The following is an 18,655-nucleotide window of genomic DNA, read 5'->3' on the forward strand; positions in this document are numbered from 1 at the left end:
GTCTGATTTCCTAGCCTCTTTGGGCAGAGACCTTGTTTTCCATTTTGAGCAATCTGTTTTCTGCAATAAAACACTGAATATGTTTCTCTGTTGCTATAGAAATAATATTGCATTAAATGAGGGAATCAGTGCCCTGCTGTCGACAAATCTAATCTAAGTGTTAGTCTCTAGAGCTTGAATTTCACCGCTGGGAAGAGGTATACATAATTCTACAAATTATTTCTGTAACTTATGCATAAATGTCTTTATACTCTGCAACTGTTAGCTAAATTTCCCAAAGTGATAGCATGGAGTTTAACATGGTGTAATGTGTTTACATAGATCTGAAGAGAGCCTTTCCCCCTCCCCTTTTCCCAACCCTCCTCCCCCATACGTTTTCCTGTTTATAGCTTGAAATTTCAATCTCTTTGCATAGGGAAGTGGGGAGTGGCAGGGGAAGCAGGGCTGTTTGCCAAGTTCCCTACCCCATGGACAGCAGTGTGCTAGCTTTATTTGAATTTTGGGGTTTGTTTTTAAAATCCAGCTGCTCCAAGTAACATGAGTTGTCATTTGCCCTGTTTTTTCTGAGGTTAGTAAGAAGGACAGCCTAAATTGACCACAGGCCTGGTACATTGATACACCCTACAAAGTGATCTCCTGTCCAGTAGTTTCTAGACTGCCCTGGGTATCATATGCCCAAGTTACTCAAAGTTTCCTGCAATAACTTTATACCCTGTGCAGCAGTTAAACACAAGAGAATTGTGGATGTTGACTTAATGCAACTCACATGGAATCTAACATGTATTCTTTATGTTTAGCCATAATTTGGAATTCCTATGTGTTTTTCCCAGTATTTTTTCTAGAGCTGTAGAATTCTAGTGATGTCAGTAAGGTGGTACTTAAGGCTGTGGAAAGAGGTAATAGTAGTTACTAAGAGTCAGTGTTTGTCAACATATTGATCATGAGTATTTTGAAGAAACAGTGAAAAACCTTTTTATCTTACATTACAGGAACCCCTTCTGTGTCTAATGTGTAGTTACAAAAATAGAACACAATTTAAAAGTACCTGTTGACTGATTTGCAGACCTGTACGCAAATGTATGTTAGAAATCTGAATTGGAAGTTCTGGTAAAAATCCTGTCACAGCTTCTTGGTTAAAAAAATGCAGTTATTATTTGTGATATGGGTCTGTGCTAGATATATGTTCTGTATTGTAGGACAAAATACAATTTATACGTGTTCATTTCATGAATAATAAACATTTCAATGGCCTCGGATTAAAGATTAGTCTTCAGGAAACCTAAGAAAGCCTCTGTCATCATTAGAATAAAATAACTGTTTGGGGTTTTTTAAATCAATTCTAATTTTTTTTGCAGTGACTGTAAATTAATCTGGCAAGAAGATAAATCTCCCTAGACAGGTACAAATTTGTGACAGCCAGAAGAGTGACTGTGGCTATGCAGATTGCTGTAAAGGCAGAGATGCAGGAGAAACTAGCCAAGTACACAATTACCTTTCTTTGAAATTAATGGCATGCTTATTATTAAAAGAGACTCATCATATAAATAAGTCACCACAAGACACTGATTATATTTTTGCTGTTAAAGTAGTTCTTGTAATGAAAAAAAAAACACAACCAACCAACCCAACATCCCTTAATTCCTTTGCACAGCCATAAAATGTAAACTAGAAGTTGACCTGGTTTTTACCCTTATGCTGTTACACCAGCCAAGGTTGCTGCATTTTTTCACCACATCATCAGACTATAGGTGAAAAGACTCAGCCTGCTAAAGCTCTTGGTGCACAACAGTGACCATGGTACCACCTACTGCTGTGCTGTCTCTTGGTTCCTGTCCAGAGCCTTGCTTCAGGCAGGCTGTGGAAAACGGCTGAGGACTTGATAAGGGAGGGAAGTGGGAGAGAAAGAATTCAGTGGATATACAATATTAAAGTAAAGATGTATTCATGATCACATCTAACATAGAATATTTTCTTAATGTGCATAGTTCCATAAAGAAAGGCTAACAATGAGGGTAGGAAAAGATAATATAAGCACTCAAATGTTTTGTTGGTTTTTTTTTTTCCTCTAGGAACCCAGTGGAGACAGGACCAACAGCGAGATTTAAAGGCCGTTCTGAAGAACACTGACCAGGACATTCCACTGGTGTTTGTCAGTGGAAATCATGATATTGGCAATACTCCAACCAGAGAAACAATAGATGAGTATTGTGAGAACTGGGGAGATGACTACTTCAGCTTTTGGGTTGGAGGTGTTCTCTTTCTTGTGCTGAATTCTCAGTTATACTTTGATTCTTCCAAGTGCCCTGAGTTAAAGCAAGCCCAGGATGTGTGGCTCGACGAGCAGTTGGCTCTCGCTGAAAAGCAGAAATGCAAGCACATAATAGTATTTCAGCACATCCCTCTCTTTCTGAGAAATCCTGATGAAGACCATGATTATTTCAACTTGGATAAATCCATTCGTCAGGAGATAATGGAGAAGTTTCACAGAGCAGGTATGTGCTCAAACTTTCCTAGTTTTCAGTTTCTGTTTCAAATCGTTAATGGCTTTGCTGCCAGACAAAATACATTTATCTAAATGGTACTGTTTTCAAGGAACTTTAAATACTGCTTATAAGCCTCACTCTTCCCTGCAAATGGGAATTATCGACTGAATCTAATCACCTTTAAAAAGTACCGAACAAAATTTAAAACTTTGAAAAGTAAAAAAGCTAAAAATGAAAGATTCTTTAAGATAAATAGCAAGGATTCTGTTTTGCAAGTACTGATAGATAGAAGACAACATGAGTTTTCCTGCCTCCAGAATGGAAGATCAGGTATTGCCATAGGAAAAAAACACAGAATTTATGTTTTACATAAAACATGGAAACAGAATTCAGAATTACCTTGGAGGTTGCTTTCTCCCACACTGAGCCAATTTTAAACCAAGAGTGTAATGCAGTCCAGATTTATTCAGTGTTAAAACGAGTCTTGCTCTGCTAAAATCAATCCTTTGCATACCCATTGCTAATAGAGGCCATCTCTGGGATGAAGGGCAGGTGGGACATGTGCTAAACAGGTATATTGTACCAAATCCCTTAGCTTTGATGCCACTTGAACACCATGGAGACAGACACAGTACACAGCTACTCCTCCACACTGTTCCCATTGTTTTCTGCTAATTGCCTTCGTGTTCCTGGAGTGTGCTAGTCCCTCAAAATTTCCTGCCATCACTGCATCAGAGTGTCATTTTCTGTCTCTATAAGGGAGCACATTATTTGGATTACTGAACAATGCAAATTGTTTATGATATTGTTCCTGATTTACCATATAATTGTTAAGCTTGGACTCAGCCAAACTCAGCCTAATTTCCAAGCTCGGAATATCCTACTGTTTCCAATCAGTGGGTCCAAAATTCATAGCTATCTGAGGACTCTCCAGGGTGCTGACATACTTGCAGATTCAAGATTTACAACTGGGTTTTTCCCCATATGGAGACAGGCTGAGAATACCTCATTTTTAACTTCTTGTGCCAGTGTTAATACAGTGGGAAGTATTGCTGTTGGAAGGTTGAGCAGCTCTGGGCCTTCCCATGTGCTGTGGACTAACCCACATCTAGTTCATCAGGGAGCTTGTCAGCAGAAGACTTTGCCAAACAGGTGTTTCCCAGTAAATAAGCATTAATGTGGAAATCAAAGCAGTTCTCTTCTAGAGTCTTTGGTCATCCAGATGGTTTACTAACACTCAGTACTGGGAATGTAATTAATCAACAGGTGAAGGAAATGATGCAAAACATTATCATTGTAACGTTGTTATGTTATTGTGTTTCTTAGAAGGATATTTCACACTGATTCTCCTAACTTGAGTCCAGAGGCTTAACCAGAAGTTGGGTAGGCTTCAAATGATGGAGGAAAGGAAGGCAGACTGGGCAGCCAGCAGTACAACTCTATGGAAAAATTCCCAAGCTCCTTTCTGTGCCACCTTTCTGTTCCCTCCATCACTTCCCGTTGTGTCTTTCCTTCCCATCTCTAATACGACACTTTGTTTGGTTCCTTAATGAATGTGTTTAAACACTGATCTTTTGCTTGCTCTTTTATACAGTGAGTCAATAGGTAACATTCACAATCCAATAATCAAACCTTTTGCTAATGAAATGAACACAGAGAGGACGCAGCTCCATGCAGCTCAGAGTGCTGAGAAAAATGAGCTGAATCAAAAGTTGGCTCAGAGTTTCCCTAGTAACGGCTGCGTTCTGGTTCCAGTCTATTACTCAGTTGAAGAGCAGCCTTTGTGAGACCACAGAACAGTGTCAGTGGATTGCAGAGAGGCAGTTAGCATGGTAGGAGAGATGCACAGATAGACAAAGACACCACTTACCTTCTGAACCTCTGCTCTGCCAAAGAATAATCAATTTCAGCATATCATTAGACATGAAATTGTTTTTCCCTCAGTTCACTTCTTGGAGGATCAAAACACAGAATGTTGCTAATGAAATCCCTATCTACTTTGCTTTTGGTTTGTTTGTTTTTTTAATTATGGCTTGCAGTTTAAGAAGGCTAACCCTGTCTAGCACTTCATTTAGAAATTTGGTGTAACTGTTTATTCTGGAAGAAGAAAGTCTTTTTGTGAGTCCATGCTGCCACTCTTTTTCCCCCAACCAGTCCTTCCTTGCTTCTACTCTCTTGCTGTTGTACTGTTTCTAGCCACTGAAGGTTTCTTGTGTCATTATGTACAATTTCAGTGTAACATACATGTTTTAGGGATTGCTGTGTTTGGTAGTGCAGTGTTATTACATGGGCATCATACTTGAGGTGTTGATAACCTGGGATCAGGCCAGGAATTATCCCAGTTTTCATGTTTATACTTTTTCTACAAGTGTCAAACCCAGAGCCATAACTCACCAGGTTAGAGAGAGACAGGAAAGGAAGCACAATCTTCAGGTCTTTATATGAACAAAGAGATTCATATGGATATGTGTAGGAAATAATCAGATGCTTTAAGTATGGTGATACTGCACAGGTGCTTTATAGTGAGGTATGCAACTTGATAAAATTCTCATTTTAAATTCAGACCCCAGATCTTCTGTAGTTATTCTCTTCAAATCACTTACATGTTACATAATGGGTTTGGTATAAGTATCTGCTCATTACAAGCAGAGATAAAAGACTAGCTGTAGAGGCTACATCTGGTACGAAATACTGAATTACATTTCTCACATTAGAAGTGTCCTTAACAGTTGGGCTAATTAAAGATAAAATCATGTCCTTATGATAAATATTTATAAATTGAAAATCTGGCACTTGTAAATATGTATCACTATTATGCAGAGTTAAACCATCCTCGTAAGCTGCGTGTCTGCTAGCCCAGTTTGCCTCCAAATGCATTACAACAGGTACCATCCTTGAAAATGTTGTTTGTTACAGTGATAACCAACTCAATTTGAGAACAGAGTTTAGCTTGGAAGTGAAGACACATCTCTGAAGGTGTATTTGTATAACTTCTGCAAGTTTAGCCTAAGTTGTCAAAGCTCTGTCTCCTCTACATGCAGAAGTTAAGTACCGAAAAAAAAACCTGTGTGCAAGAACTGTGAAAGAGCTGACCTGACGTTCTCATCTGTAAGATCTGCTGGAGTCACTCCACTCCTGCATGAAGTGCACATTCAGCTTTTAAGGATTTTACAGTGCTGATATAAATAGGTTTCCTCATAGCATAAAAATAAAGAAGTAGTAGTGGTCTAGGCAAAAATCCGGTCTGCATGTCATGTGTCTTTGATAAACATAAGTGATACATTAGTTTTCAGATTAAGCAGTTTATGTAACGGAAGACCTACTTTTTCTTACATATCTCATTCCAGTAACATTTTCTTAGGATGTTAAACATTTTTTTCCTGTGGCCTGAAAAGTCTGGGTATTTTTGTTGAGCTGTAGACAATCTTTGGAAGACTTTTTTTCCTGAGAACCATCACTGACACACTGAAATGACTTGTATTGCTTAGTACAATATAGTAATAAATGTTCCTTAATGGCCTGAATGGACTAAAACATTAAAATACACGTCTGAAATTTTTTAAGAGCTCTGTTGGATAAAACCTAAATGAATAACTGTTTTTTACCAACCAAGTTTCAAAAAGTACTTTTTTTTCAGAGTTAGATGATGAGTATAGGTGATCTGTCCAGTTGAGAGATTTTGCATCCCAGAGAGAATCACTAGATAATATATAGAAAAATATACAAGGAAATTCCCTGCAATCTTCAGCTTCTTGAAGGTAAAAAGTTTCAAATTCACCCAAATGTCATCAAAGCAATTCTTCAGGTGTGGTGAAAAACACTTATTGTGTACACAGAGGCAAAAGGAACAATATAACTTTATTAAACGGTATATTTTTCATTATTTTTGTGACTGTAGGTGCTGTAACTTCCAACACCTTCACTCATTAAAAGAGTGTGATATCTACATTCTCCTCTTAGAAATGTTGTGACAGGAGAGTAGTGTTAAAGGAAGAAGGAGCTTTCAGAACATCCACAGTTGAGATATATTTGAGCACAAAATTAAAGCATGGAGTGTTGAAAGCTGTTGTTTCTAAAATTTACCAGACAACATATGCTATGTTTCATTATTTTCCTTGTTGTGTAATCAAAGTTGACAGGGGAGTAATATTTTCTTCTTCCTGCCATCGAGGCCTTGATTTTGGCAAAGCTCATACTCTGAGTAATCTTGTGCTTGCTTATGTGTCACTTTGTCAGTATTTAATATAATTTAAGTACTCTCAACTTCAATAATTTAGATCAACCTCTTTCCATGTCGCAGTTGTTTCTTATGGTACAGGTGGAGTGACCAAATTTGATATCATACATGTCACTATGTAAGAATAGTAGTTTTTAAGACTGTTCCCCAGGTGTGGTGGTGCCATCTAGCATGGAGATGCACCCAGATTTATTTTCTTTTCAGAAGTTCAGCAGTAAGTTCTAAATCCATCTATTCTGTAAGGACATTAAGTAATATTTGTTCTTAGATACATTTTTTAAATCAATTTTGTCCACTGGGCTGAAATTTCTTTTTGCTTCTTAGAGCACACAGCAATCCAGAGGATTGTTTGGGGGTCGTGTCAGGTCTCTGAGAAAGCTTCACTTCCAAGTGCAAAAAAATAACATAACCAGGAAGTAAATTCCACTGAGATCACAAGAAGCATTGATACAAATTAACTTGAAGGACAGAGTGACCTTCTACAGATAGCACCTCCAAATGCTTGTTTAGACCAGTGCTCTAATTAGGTGATCTGGAATCACCCTCTGGCTGTGCCTCTGATTATACAGGAAAAGCAAGTGACACTAAAATCCTTTTCTTGATAGCTCTATTCAGTATTGTCCTATATAAAGATACTTTTGGCATAGATATACTTTGCAAAATAATACCTTGTCTCCTACTTGCACAGACCCACTGACCACCACCTGCATCAAACTCCTGATTCTTTAGTGCATGAAACAAGTTTAAGGCAGTTTTCCTGCACGTTTGTAGGATCATGTTTGCAAACAACAGTACATGGGATATTTTTATTGAGATGCTTATAGTGCTGTGATGTAAATTCTAATTACTCAGTCCTGTTTTATTCACCCAACCCCTCTGATGAAGAAGGAAGGGTAACACAGAGCTTCTTAAGGGCTACTCAAAATCATTCTATAATGTTACTTAGGGTTGTCCAAAGATCTTATGAAATGGAAGGTGTTGGTCCCCAGGACTTACCAGTGGGACTGTTTCTTTCTACTGGAGCTCTGTTGGTGGGAGATTATTGGGGATTATTTTTTTTTGATAACAGAGTCTGAGAACTGCCTGAGCACTGAGCAGTTCTGTTAACAGTGCTGTGACTGATGCTTTCACATCTTTGTTTGCTGCTGTAACACCTGCTTGGCAGATGAGGCGATGTGAGCACTCGCAAATTGCAAGGAGATAAAATCAATTCTATTCCACTGAAGAGATTTTGTTTTCAAAGGCTAAATATTATTGTTCACTGTAGCACTGGAGGCTTGAAAAGCTGAGGTACACCATCAGCCCGTGGGAGAAGAAAGGTACAGCAAAAAAAAATGCCAATGGTTAATGTGGGCTCTTGTAGGGAAGCTGAAAGAACATCATTTTGGAGTGCAAAATTGTTCCTAGAACAGGTAATACTCTTCAGCCAACCACATTGTTCAGCACTTCAGACAGCAGCTGTAAGCTGCAAGTGAAAGGTAGAAAGAAAAGCCCATTTGTGCCTGATACTCCAGGGAAAATGTTCAAGATCAATTTATCCGTGTGACTTAAATGGTTGTATTTGCCAGAAACACTGCTTTTTAAAAAATATCTATCTACTCTTTCATGTGTGGGGGTGTAAACACATCTCATAGTAGCATCTCCCTGTGCTGGGTACTCCTCGTTTTGTTCTCCTGCCTATGAAAACTATGAGCAGGTACAAGAGCGTTGATAACATTTCAGGGTTTCCACTCAATACAATTTCATTGCTTTACAGAGCTGCTTCTCCACCTGTTTGTTTCCTTTTTGGCTCTACTGCTGCTTGTCCCTAACTCCTGGAGTTTTGGGGACAAATATATATAGGATCAGCTTTTTCTAGTATATCCTCTTTCTTCAGTCCCTGATTGAGCAAGAGGTTTGTCTAGTGAATCAGTGATTTATTTTTTTTAGATAAGCATAATTCTATTTAAAATCTAACTTTATCATTAATCTTGAATAACATAAAGCAGAGTGATTATACCAGAATGACCATCCCTATATCCTAGTCTCCTGCTGCTCCTACTAGCCAAACCCTTGTGAAGAGCACAGGACAGAAAACTGCATAATGGTATTTCTTTTAAGTCTTCCCACCTCCAGCAATTATTCTTTCAGGGACTTACTGTATCATATTAAAGTTATCAGTGTGATTCAATTTAGTGATTTGTCTATAGATTTGTTCAGTTGATTTGGGATAACTGCCAGTTTTCACCATGGCCTGCAGGAGATAGGGTCAGGTGTCACAGCTCTGTGAAGAAATATCTCCTTTTGTGTGCTTTGAAGTTCACCTGTAGTCTGTATGGAGAGACAACAACCTGGAAATGAAATGCAGTGAACGTTGATTCATGTCTGCAGTTACTGTAAAAAATAGTTCATTAATCATCACTGAAAGGGTGATAATCTGGACCATGTGATAAATTTCATTGCTCAGTCAGAACCACTTTTTTTTCCCCAAAATTCTCTACAGAGTGCCTGGGAAGAGAAGCAAGGTCTGTACTGTACCCATTACATATTTATTATGTCATTCATATTGCACTAATTTAGCCTTCTCCTTCTTTTACAGTCTCATTTGCTTTTGCTGAGAAAGGCATTTATTTAATTGAAGGCTCAGTCTAAATAAAGCATGCTACTGATTGCCTATGCTGATTATTCCAGGCATTCTCCTCCTAATTTGGAAAATCTGCTTGCTTTTCTTCACTTTTTATTTTATATTGGTAATTTTCTTCCTATGTTTTTACTGTGTCCATAGTGTTGTGTTCAGCAGTTTGATCTCCAGTTGAGGTTAGGCCAGTCACATTTTGGACACAGCAAACCTGCCTCAAAAATGGGTTTTGTACATGAGGAACTGGAGTTGGAAAACAGCTTCTTCTGAATTCAGAGGGTTTTGGAATTAAGCCACGAGAGTGAGCATAATTACGGAAATTGGAGTCAGACACTCCTGGAATTTAAACTAGTTCAAGTCTGAATTCCACCCCAATATCATCTGATTTTGTGAGAAAATTTGTTTTCTAGGTGTATGTTTCTTTGTTACTTATTTTTATATTTCAAAATAAAGGTGGGAGCATTATTTTCCATCCTGTTCTAACCTGTTTGGGTTTCTGTAATCACTGCAACTAAATTTCCCTAGAGATTGGGGCTCAGTCTGCATTTCTTGAGTCAAACCAGCGAATATCAAATTTTTCTAGAAGGTAGGAAAACAAATGTGATTCACAAAATCTTAATGTTGTATTGATATGGAATATGCTTGTCTGTTTTCTAAAGCAAAATGATGATTTGGCCAGCAGTTCGTGTTTAAAATAGAGACATTTTTAAATGACTTTTAGCACTCCTGAAAGAGGAAGACTGGGCAGAACTCTGGTTTAAAGAGAGGTGGCTGCTTGTTGGTCCATGCAGAGAAGGTAGGCTATGGTCCCCTTTCTTTCCTGCCCCAAATGGAGTTGAAACCATGCCCAGTCTTCATGTCCTTACATTTTTCTACACTGCAGAAGACAACAGTAGAGCACCAAGTGAGGGAGATGACTCTGGGAATTCTGGGATGGCAACTGCACAATAAGCTACGACTGGGATGTAATCCCCCTCAGGGGAATTATTCATGAGACATAGCTAAATGTCTTTGTTCTCTTACAGTGCAATTATGTCAAAATCATGCTGACCCTTTTCCCTCATGCCACAGAAGGGTTTCTCGGAGTGATAAATGATATTTTGTAGAAAGAAGATGCTACACTTTTTAAAATTCTGTAAAATAACCTCAGCTTCCCCTGCTAACAGCCAAACTGCCTTCTGTGTGATATTCAGTGGGTAGTTTCTTCTTGTGTAAAGAACTATTTCTCATCTGGTTCTTGCCAGAAGTAAAACCAACAGCATGCTAGCAACACTGGGGTAGATAAAGTTTTCTTTCTGGTTTGTTTTTTTTTCAGTATCTCCAGATCTGAAAAAGGTGGTAAATATTTAATTTAGGACTTGGTTTCTTTCAGAACATTACACTGCTTTGGGTGGTTTGGGAAGTCAGAAGTGCTCTAAAATGGCCATTGTTACAGACAGTTTTTTCAATCGTAGGTACTGCAGTCTGCCAGGATGTGATGGTTGTATATACACAGTTGCTTCATTTCATGGTGAAGCTAATAAAGAGTCTAAGGTTTATCAAGATCTCTTAAGGATTACACCTCATCAGATGACTCTTGCACAATCCATGTTTTGGTTGGTTGTTACATCATGAATTATTTATGCTAAACAGGCTACTCTGGGCCCACAGAATTTGTGCCAAAGTATATATTTCATTCTTTAATAGGGATGAATTATCCTACAGAGGAAAAGAGTTATGATCAGATTTTTTGAAAGAGGTGAATCATTTGTCTTTTAGATTCAGCTTTGTCAAATCAGAACTAAAAAGGACATTTTGTGCTCGGTCAGAAAATGAGGGGAACTTGCATGGCAGGAGGACAGTTTCTGTTTACTAAAACCAGAATCAGTTTCTGTATTTAAAACTTTTTTTACAAAGACACTGATAGTTTTTGCAGATTGATTGAGGCCTAAGACTCATGTTTGGTATACAGAAATGAAGCTCATTGGGTTTAGGTGTTTTCATGAACCAAGTACAGTTTTAGAACAGATGGGGCAAGACCTGGTGTCCAGTACTGGATGGAGTCTGTCCTGTGTCTCTGCCTTCCAGTCCTGTTGTGATCAAAAATTAATTTGGCAGTTCAGACCTTTTTTCCTTACTCTGTGCTCTGTGTTGTGTTGTTATGCAGTCTGACATCAGATGATGATGATCACAGAGACAGTATATGTGGATCCTTTTGCTTTTTGTCTTTAGAGTAACTATGTGCACAGTTTATTACTTTATTCTGGTTTTAATCCATTTTTTTTCTTTAATGAATAATCCATTAGGTTTGAATAGTGTCTTGCAGTAATGGATCCTGCTTTTTTCAGTGAATAGATATTGTGAAACCTCCAGTCACATTTAAATTCAAATCACTTTGTGTTTCATAAAAAGTGAAATAATGAATGCTTGTGAAGGTGCCATCCTTTGGACATCTATTTACACAGGAGTTTGTTAGTATTTCAGACAGCTTTTATAGCAATGCTTTTCCCAGCTGCTGTTTAAGAAACCAGGGATTAAAACCAAATCACTGCTCTACCTTTTTCTCTTCTTTTGTAGTGGGAAAAGGGCTGTACCTTTTAGTGTATAGCTGGATGCAGTTAACTGACCCAAGGAAATATTAAAGTAGGCTGTAAAAATGAGGCCTACCAGGGCACTGTTCTTCCCTCACAGAGCTGGGGGTGGGGGGGAAACGTGGGAAGAATGTTGACAATATTACTTCAGAAAAACATCTGAAGTGAATAAATTAAATTTGAGTGCATACATCTCTTAAGATTCTTTTTGTATTTAAGATCAAAAGCAAGAGCAAGGCAAATTGCCTGCTTGTCATCTTAGTATTATTGCACTGACTGGTTCAGGTTTCCTTCTTGTGCTAACTAACAAAAGTGAGTGGAATACAGTTGAGGGAACAGAAATGTGCTATTGTAGGAAAAACACCATCAGTGAGACCTCTTGTTAATACACAGCAGTGACCTGTGTTTCTTTGTTCAACTTGTAGCATACTGTAACTCAACAATAACTAATACTAGCTCTGGAAATAAAGAATACCTGAAAACTGAACTCCTGGCAGAATTTTCCCTGGGAGATACCTAAAGCAGATACTGAATTCTAGCAGAGGTAGTTAGATCTACAAGGGCATTTCAGCTCTGAGCACCTGTCTAGTGCAATTAGGATCTGAATAACATACATATGCTGAAAGGAGGATTTTGGCTGAACTGTGCCTGTAAACACCAGCTTGTTTAGGCAGAATCTGTCTCCTGTAGCCACCAGGAGATAAAAGAGGTTTTAAATCACATCCTTGCTGGCCTCAGGTATATTTACACTGCTTACAACTCACTGCAGTTCCATACCAAAATACCTTCCTGAGTGCAGGCAGTTAGCAAACTTTAAATGTGATTGTAGTGAAGTTGAGGTATTTGCCACAGAAATATAAAAGGTGCTTTATTGATAGGCCAAGCCTCTTACCTGGTGTCTGTCTGCCTAGGATGGGGTTCTCAAAAGCTTCCCTTGAATTCAGACAAGGGGAATTTTACTTTATTTTTAGCGTAACTAAAGTTGCTTTATTACTTTTGTATCTTCTGTCTTTCTGATTACACTTAGTCAGGGTTTGGTTTACATATATGATGACAGAAGCCTTGGCTTTTCCTCTTTTGAATCCAAAAGTTAAATTCTCTGGATGGCACGAAGATGCTACTTTCAGGACACAGATGCTTCCAGTAAAAAGGCAGCATTTAATTCCGTTACGAAGTATTTATTTCTGTTTCTAGAAGTGTGGCCCATGGGATTGTGCCTCACTTTTATGATTGTTACTTTTCCCAAACTTTTTCATAGACTAAAGGAGTTTTGCTTATCTGCAGGAAAAGCAGAAACTATTGAAATGGCTTTGTTACCACAGTAGCACTACCACTGACTGGATCTGGTCAGGGTATTTTCCTGATCCAGCTGTAACTCATACAGCAGATAGATGAATAGGTTACACTGGCAAGGATAATTAGTACTGATGCACTAAAATAGGACAAGAGAGAAGTTGTAGCTGACAAGGACCATATACCCCTATTCAGTGCAAAGGTAGCTTCATTCTCTGTTTTCCACTTTGACTCATTTGCTATTTGAGAAGGGTTTGGATTTGGAAATATGAAAGGCTGTGTAGCTCTTCCCAGGCACACAGCAGAATAATTTATATTTTGCTTTCTAAGCTGCTTAATTTTTAACTATACCTTGAGCCTAGTTTATGTATATTTATATCAGTCTTCAGATCACTCACTCCCACAGATGCAAAGGGTTGATGTTGGCCAACTGTCTTAGGACAGGTTCACCTACTTCCCTTTTCTTTTAATCATGATGAAAGAGGTCTAAATCTACTGCAGGAGATGTGGAAGGTTTTTCTGGCTAGAGGAATAAGGAATTCCAAGAGAAGTTATAGTGTGTTTCTATGCACAGCTCTCTGGCTTTAAATTGTGTCTTCTATCTCCCAAAATTTTGCTGTCAGGGCAAAACAGTTGCTGGTACCTTATTTTTGTTAGGTTGGTTGGGGTTTTTTTTTTTTCAAATCTCATTTCAGGTTGTAGTATCTCACAAATTATCCACTCTGGCCTACCACTGGGACAGGACTGAGCAACTGTTACCTTCTGTGTTAAGCATGGAATGGTAGAGTGCTGGAATCTCTGAACAGTACCAAAGGAAGTTTGGAGTTGTCATCACAGTTTCCATTCCTGGGTATCGATAGGCTCCTTCCTCATTCTGTAATGATAAAAACAGAGGTTGGGAAGGTGATTATCAGTGCTGTGGATTTAAGGACAGCCTTTAGCCCAGGGTGAGGAAGCCCATGGCTGTGTGCAGAGGAAAGAAGTGTCCTCATGTGTGCTGAGCTTCACTCTGCCATTTTCCTTGGGAAAAGGCACATGTTTACACCTTTGGTTGTTAGTTTATTTTTCAATCTAAACACAAATTCCATTCAGCAAGGTACAGCATCTGGAGTGATCTGTAAGGTCCCTAAAATTCTATGATTCTGTGATATATACACCAGTGACATATTTTTCTATTGTAGCACAGCAGTTTTGTAGCCAACGTAGCAAACTGATAGGAAGGACTCAGGTGGATGAAGTAGCCAGTTATTTTGATAACCTGCTGACTCTCTAGTCAGAGTTGTCAAGGAATTCTTACTTTGAGTCATTCAGTATTAAATTCCCGTGTTTTCAGATGCTTTATGTGGTACAACTAAAGTGTCATTATGTTTAGTGCAACTTACTGTATTTCGATAAAAAAATCAGACCTAAATGCTTTAGATGGGTTTGAAAATTTGTGGATTGTCATTAGTATTATCATAAATCAACATCTGATCTAAACAGATCTGTAACAAAATGTAAAATTTAATTTACATGTTTTGCACTTCATGATAAACCACAAAATTTCCAGTGTTTCCAGCCCTCTGGTCCAGCAATTTTTCTGCTTCACAACAGTATAAAATAGCATTAGATGAAGCTTCAGGGAGCTGTAAGAGTCTGAAATCCAAGGATTTTAGGCTAAGCATGCCAGAACATAATCCCAAATCCTGTTTGTAAAATTAGCTATTTATACTAACTCCACGTTTTCATTCAAAATAAAATGTGAACCACCTTAAATTATTAAGAATGCTGGTGAATATTCTTTGACCAAACTGTGAATGCTGTTGACTGTGATGCTCAGGTCTCTCTGTCAGTGCATGGAAGTTCTAAATGATGAAGGAGGAAGCTGGAAATGAAAAGCTTTTTCTGTGGTAGTGCATTCTCTCTTGGGGAAGAAAGATTCTCAACTCTTTTGTTAATGGGTTTGCCAACTTTGGCAGGAAAGATAAGTACTTAGCAACAAAATTGCTTTTTCTTTATTTTTTGGACTCGTGGGACTAAAGAAGAGTTCATTGTTATGTAGTAATAAAAACATTTGATTAAAATTTATAAACTAGTAAGTATGAAGGGGAAAATAATCTATTTGGTAGCTTGAATTGGACTTCAAAAGACAATCAGAAAGGCTGTTCAGAGCAGTGAATACAGCTTCTACCAGTTTGTCTGTTCATGTTTGCAAGGCAGAAGAAACAAAAAGTAGAAATTACTGGTTTGAAGGTGAGGATCACATAATTCATTTCATTTCAAACTGTTCCAAAATTTCTGAAAACATCCCTTGGGTACTGAGGAGCATGGCAGGAACACAGACCTGGCATATGGATAGTTAGAAGTTGGTCAAAATCAGGTAACATTTGCAAACATAATGAATTTTTTGTTAAATTACCATATTCTGAGAGAAGGGGAAGAATGGTAGAACTTCTTAAACATGTGTTTGGCTAATCAGGCAATGATTCAGTCAGGAATTTCCACATATATTTTAAAGCCTTAGATATATCTTTGTCCTCTTTACCTGCTTCTGCTTGGCATTTAGCTTTTCTGCCACTCCTGACCAAGCTTGGATGGTACTTGCATGTGACCTCCCCAGAAATTTTATAAATAGCATATTGTCATCTCCTGCACAGATCAAATGTATTTCTTTCTTTTCGAGTTTATAATGGGAGTGTTTTGGGGTTTTTACTTCAGTACAGTCCAAAATATAAGTAATCTAGTTTAAAAAAAATTTTAAAACCGTCCAAAATCTAGTTTAAAAAAAATTTTAAAACCCAAAACAGAACAGCCTTAAGTCATTAAAAACACAGAGGGAATGAGGATAAACCTGCCTTGTTCATACCCAATGCTAGATAAATATTAACTCGTGTCATTCCAAGCTGGACTCTTCTTGCAGGTGCCAACCATTCCTTTCCTGGCTGTTCTCATCTTTCTTTCTCTCTTCTTATAACTCACCACCTCTTCTGCTTTATTAGATTCTTTGATGTACCTGGCTCCATTCCATCTGTGTAACCCCCAATGTCTTGAGAAAACATTACAACTTATCTTCTCATTTGTTTTTTATTGTTTGTCTTGCCCTTTTTATTTTTTTAAGGTCACTGGCCTTGGGTAAACAGGTTTAAGCTCTCCTTAGTGAATTTTCTTCATGTTAATTGACAACACAGCTCTGGTCTCCTTGCCTTTCCAGTCATGTTCATCATTCTTTAGGCAGATATCTCATTTTAATCAGCTTCCTCTAGATTGTTCCTGATTTTCTAGCCAAAGGAGCAGTGAGATGACAGACATACCTAGCAGTAAGAATAAAGAAGTCAGAGTCCAGTAACCCTAAACAGAGCTGGTGGAGCAGAATAGAGTTTTACTAATTATTTATGACTATTAGAATTATTTATTACTGTTTACTAATTATTTGTTTGAAATGCAAGTTTGGGTTAATGGTTTAGTTTTCATTTTCAGCTCGATGAGCCATTGAAGAATGAAGGGAAACATGACACCTGTAAACTACTAACTAAATACATACTCTCCTTTTGTTTTAACAGGCATTAAAGCTGTGTTTTCTGGACATTACCACAGGAATGCTGGAGGGTCCTACAAAGGAATGGAGATGGTGGTTTCCTCAGCCATAGGCTGTCAGCTGGGGGAGGACACGCACGGCCTTCGCGTGGTGGTTGTGACAGAGGAGAAGGTTGTTCACAGATATTACAGTTTAGATGAACTGAGCAGCCAAGGCATAGAGAAGGAGCTGCTGGATATGCTGGCTAAGCAAAAGTAGGCTATGTCAAAAGATATTTTTTTCCCCATATTAGATAAATAAAACCAGTTTCATAAAGTTTCCCTGGGCTGAAATACAGGTTTGTGCCTGCACTGTGTCCCAGAACAGCTCAACGTTTGTTAGCGTCCTAAATAACAAGAAAGTTGTTGACATGTTTTGCTTTTTGAAAATGAGACCTATGAGGAATATGGAAGAAGAGCAGAGCTAATATGGTAATGTATCACTGCAAAGTACTGTTCTGAGAATTCTCACTTTGCTCCTAGATAAGACTTTCTTATCAGAGAGAAAGTGTATCAAAGTGTGGGAGTTTAGCTTCCACATAACCCTTTAACTCACTTCTATTGTGCTTTTATATTTGAGAGGGTATTTTAAAATCAACAAATTTAGTAGTTTCTGTTATTCTCTGGACAATATAAGTGGGGCATTATTTTTACTCTATAGAAAAATCTAAAAAATATGAAATAAGCAGACTTCCACTGTCTTTTCTCAACCTTTGAATCATATTTTGTTACCTAGGTGTCATATTTTCTCCCATTGCCCAGGCTTTATTTCCTCAGCAGCAATACACATTCTGGTTTGCAGTCCCAGCTTGAGTTTCTGTTATCTTGGTTATAAGTTTTTTCTATGATCTTACATAGTTTTATAGTTTCTCTTACATAGTTTCATATGATGAAAACTCTGTAAATGAGGCTAATAGAGACACCACTGACAGAAACTGAACATGAAGCAAGTATTTTCATTTTTAAATGTAAGCACCATTCAATTAACAGATATTCTTGCCATAGTTCAGAAGTTGGAATAATTGCATGGGGAGGATGTTCTGTACAGAAAAGTTTCCAGAAGTCACTTTGTTGATTCCTAGGCAAGGGGAGAGCTTTGATTTTCAAATGCAATGTAGAGTGCCTAAAAAGTGTATTTTCTTCACTGGAATAAGTCTTTATAAATAAATTCTATAAAGAGAAGTTTATGTGCTACAATCCATTTCTTTTTTTTTTAGCAAGTGTATCAGATTTGTTTTTTTAAAAAAAAGTATTCATGCAATTAACCTGTTTTAATTACCTAAATATTTAGTTTAGCACATTATAATCCATGCCATAGGTTATCTAGAAAAAAGAGTTAGTTTTAGCACCTGAAGAGGGAGGAACACACTGAACATTACTCCTGCTGCCTGAGGAGCAATGCATCCTATCAGGTTTTTACACTCACATACAGGATTGTTCCCTAGAGGGTGTTACAGATATTTAAATGTGGTGAGAGGTATGAAATACTGAGCTGAAGAGTCAGTTTAATTACATTTTAGACACAACAGTTTAACTAGGAGGCTCCTCCAAGCCTGATTTGTGGAACTGGTGAGATTCTGAAATGACCTCTCTAGCATTGCCTTGTGCCAGTGCAGGAGCTGAAGCTGCAGCTGGACAGGCCCAGCTGGGGCAGCCTGAGCACAGGCAGTGGCTGATTCAGAGAGAAAGAGAGTTATTTGGCTGTTATTTTCCACCTGGTTTTGTTCAGTTGAATGTTTGCAGTCTCATTTTCAGGAGAAATACAGAAAATGAGAGGATGTTTTCACAAGTCTCATGCCTACTGCTCATACAGTACAATCATGGGAAGGATTTATAACTACAGTGTGTGGCTGGACATTACTGTAGGAAGTATAGAGGTAAGAAAATAAACTAGGAATGTGCT

General features: G+C 38.0%; 1 protein-coding gene across 1 annotated transcript in view; it reads left to right on the plus strand.

Moving 5' to 3' along the window:
- Positions 1 to 16,972, plus strand: part of CPPED1 (calcineurin-like phosphoesterase domain containing 1) — a 31,192-nt gene extending 14,220 nt beyond the window's left edge. Inside the window, exons 2-3 of the mRNA XM_009076192.1 lie at positions 2,070 to 2,492; positions 16,740 to 16,972. Coding sequence (XP_009074440.1) covers positions 2,070 to 2,492; positions 16,740 to 16,972 — 656 coding nt within the window. The remainder of the gene's footprint in view (positions 1 to 2,069; positions 2,493 to 16,739) is intronic.
- Positions 16,973 to 18,655: the final 1,683 nt, after the last annotated feature.

Source organism: Acanthisitta chloris, unplaced genomic scaffold, assembly GCF_000695815.1.
Source record: "Acanthisitta chloris isolate BGI_N310 unplaced genomic scaffold, ASM69581v1 scaffold13316, whole genome shotgun sequence".
Lineage (NCBI taxonomy): Eukaryota > Metazoa > Chordata > Aves > Passeriformes > Acanthisittidae > Acanthisitta > Acanthisitta chloris.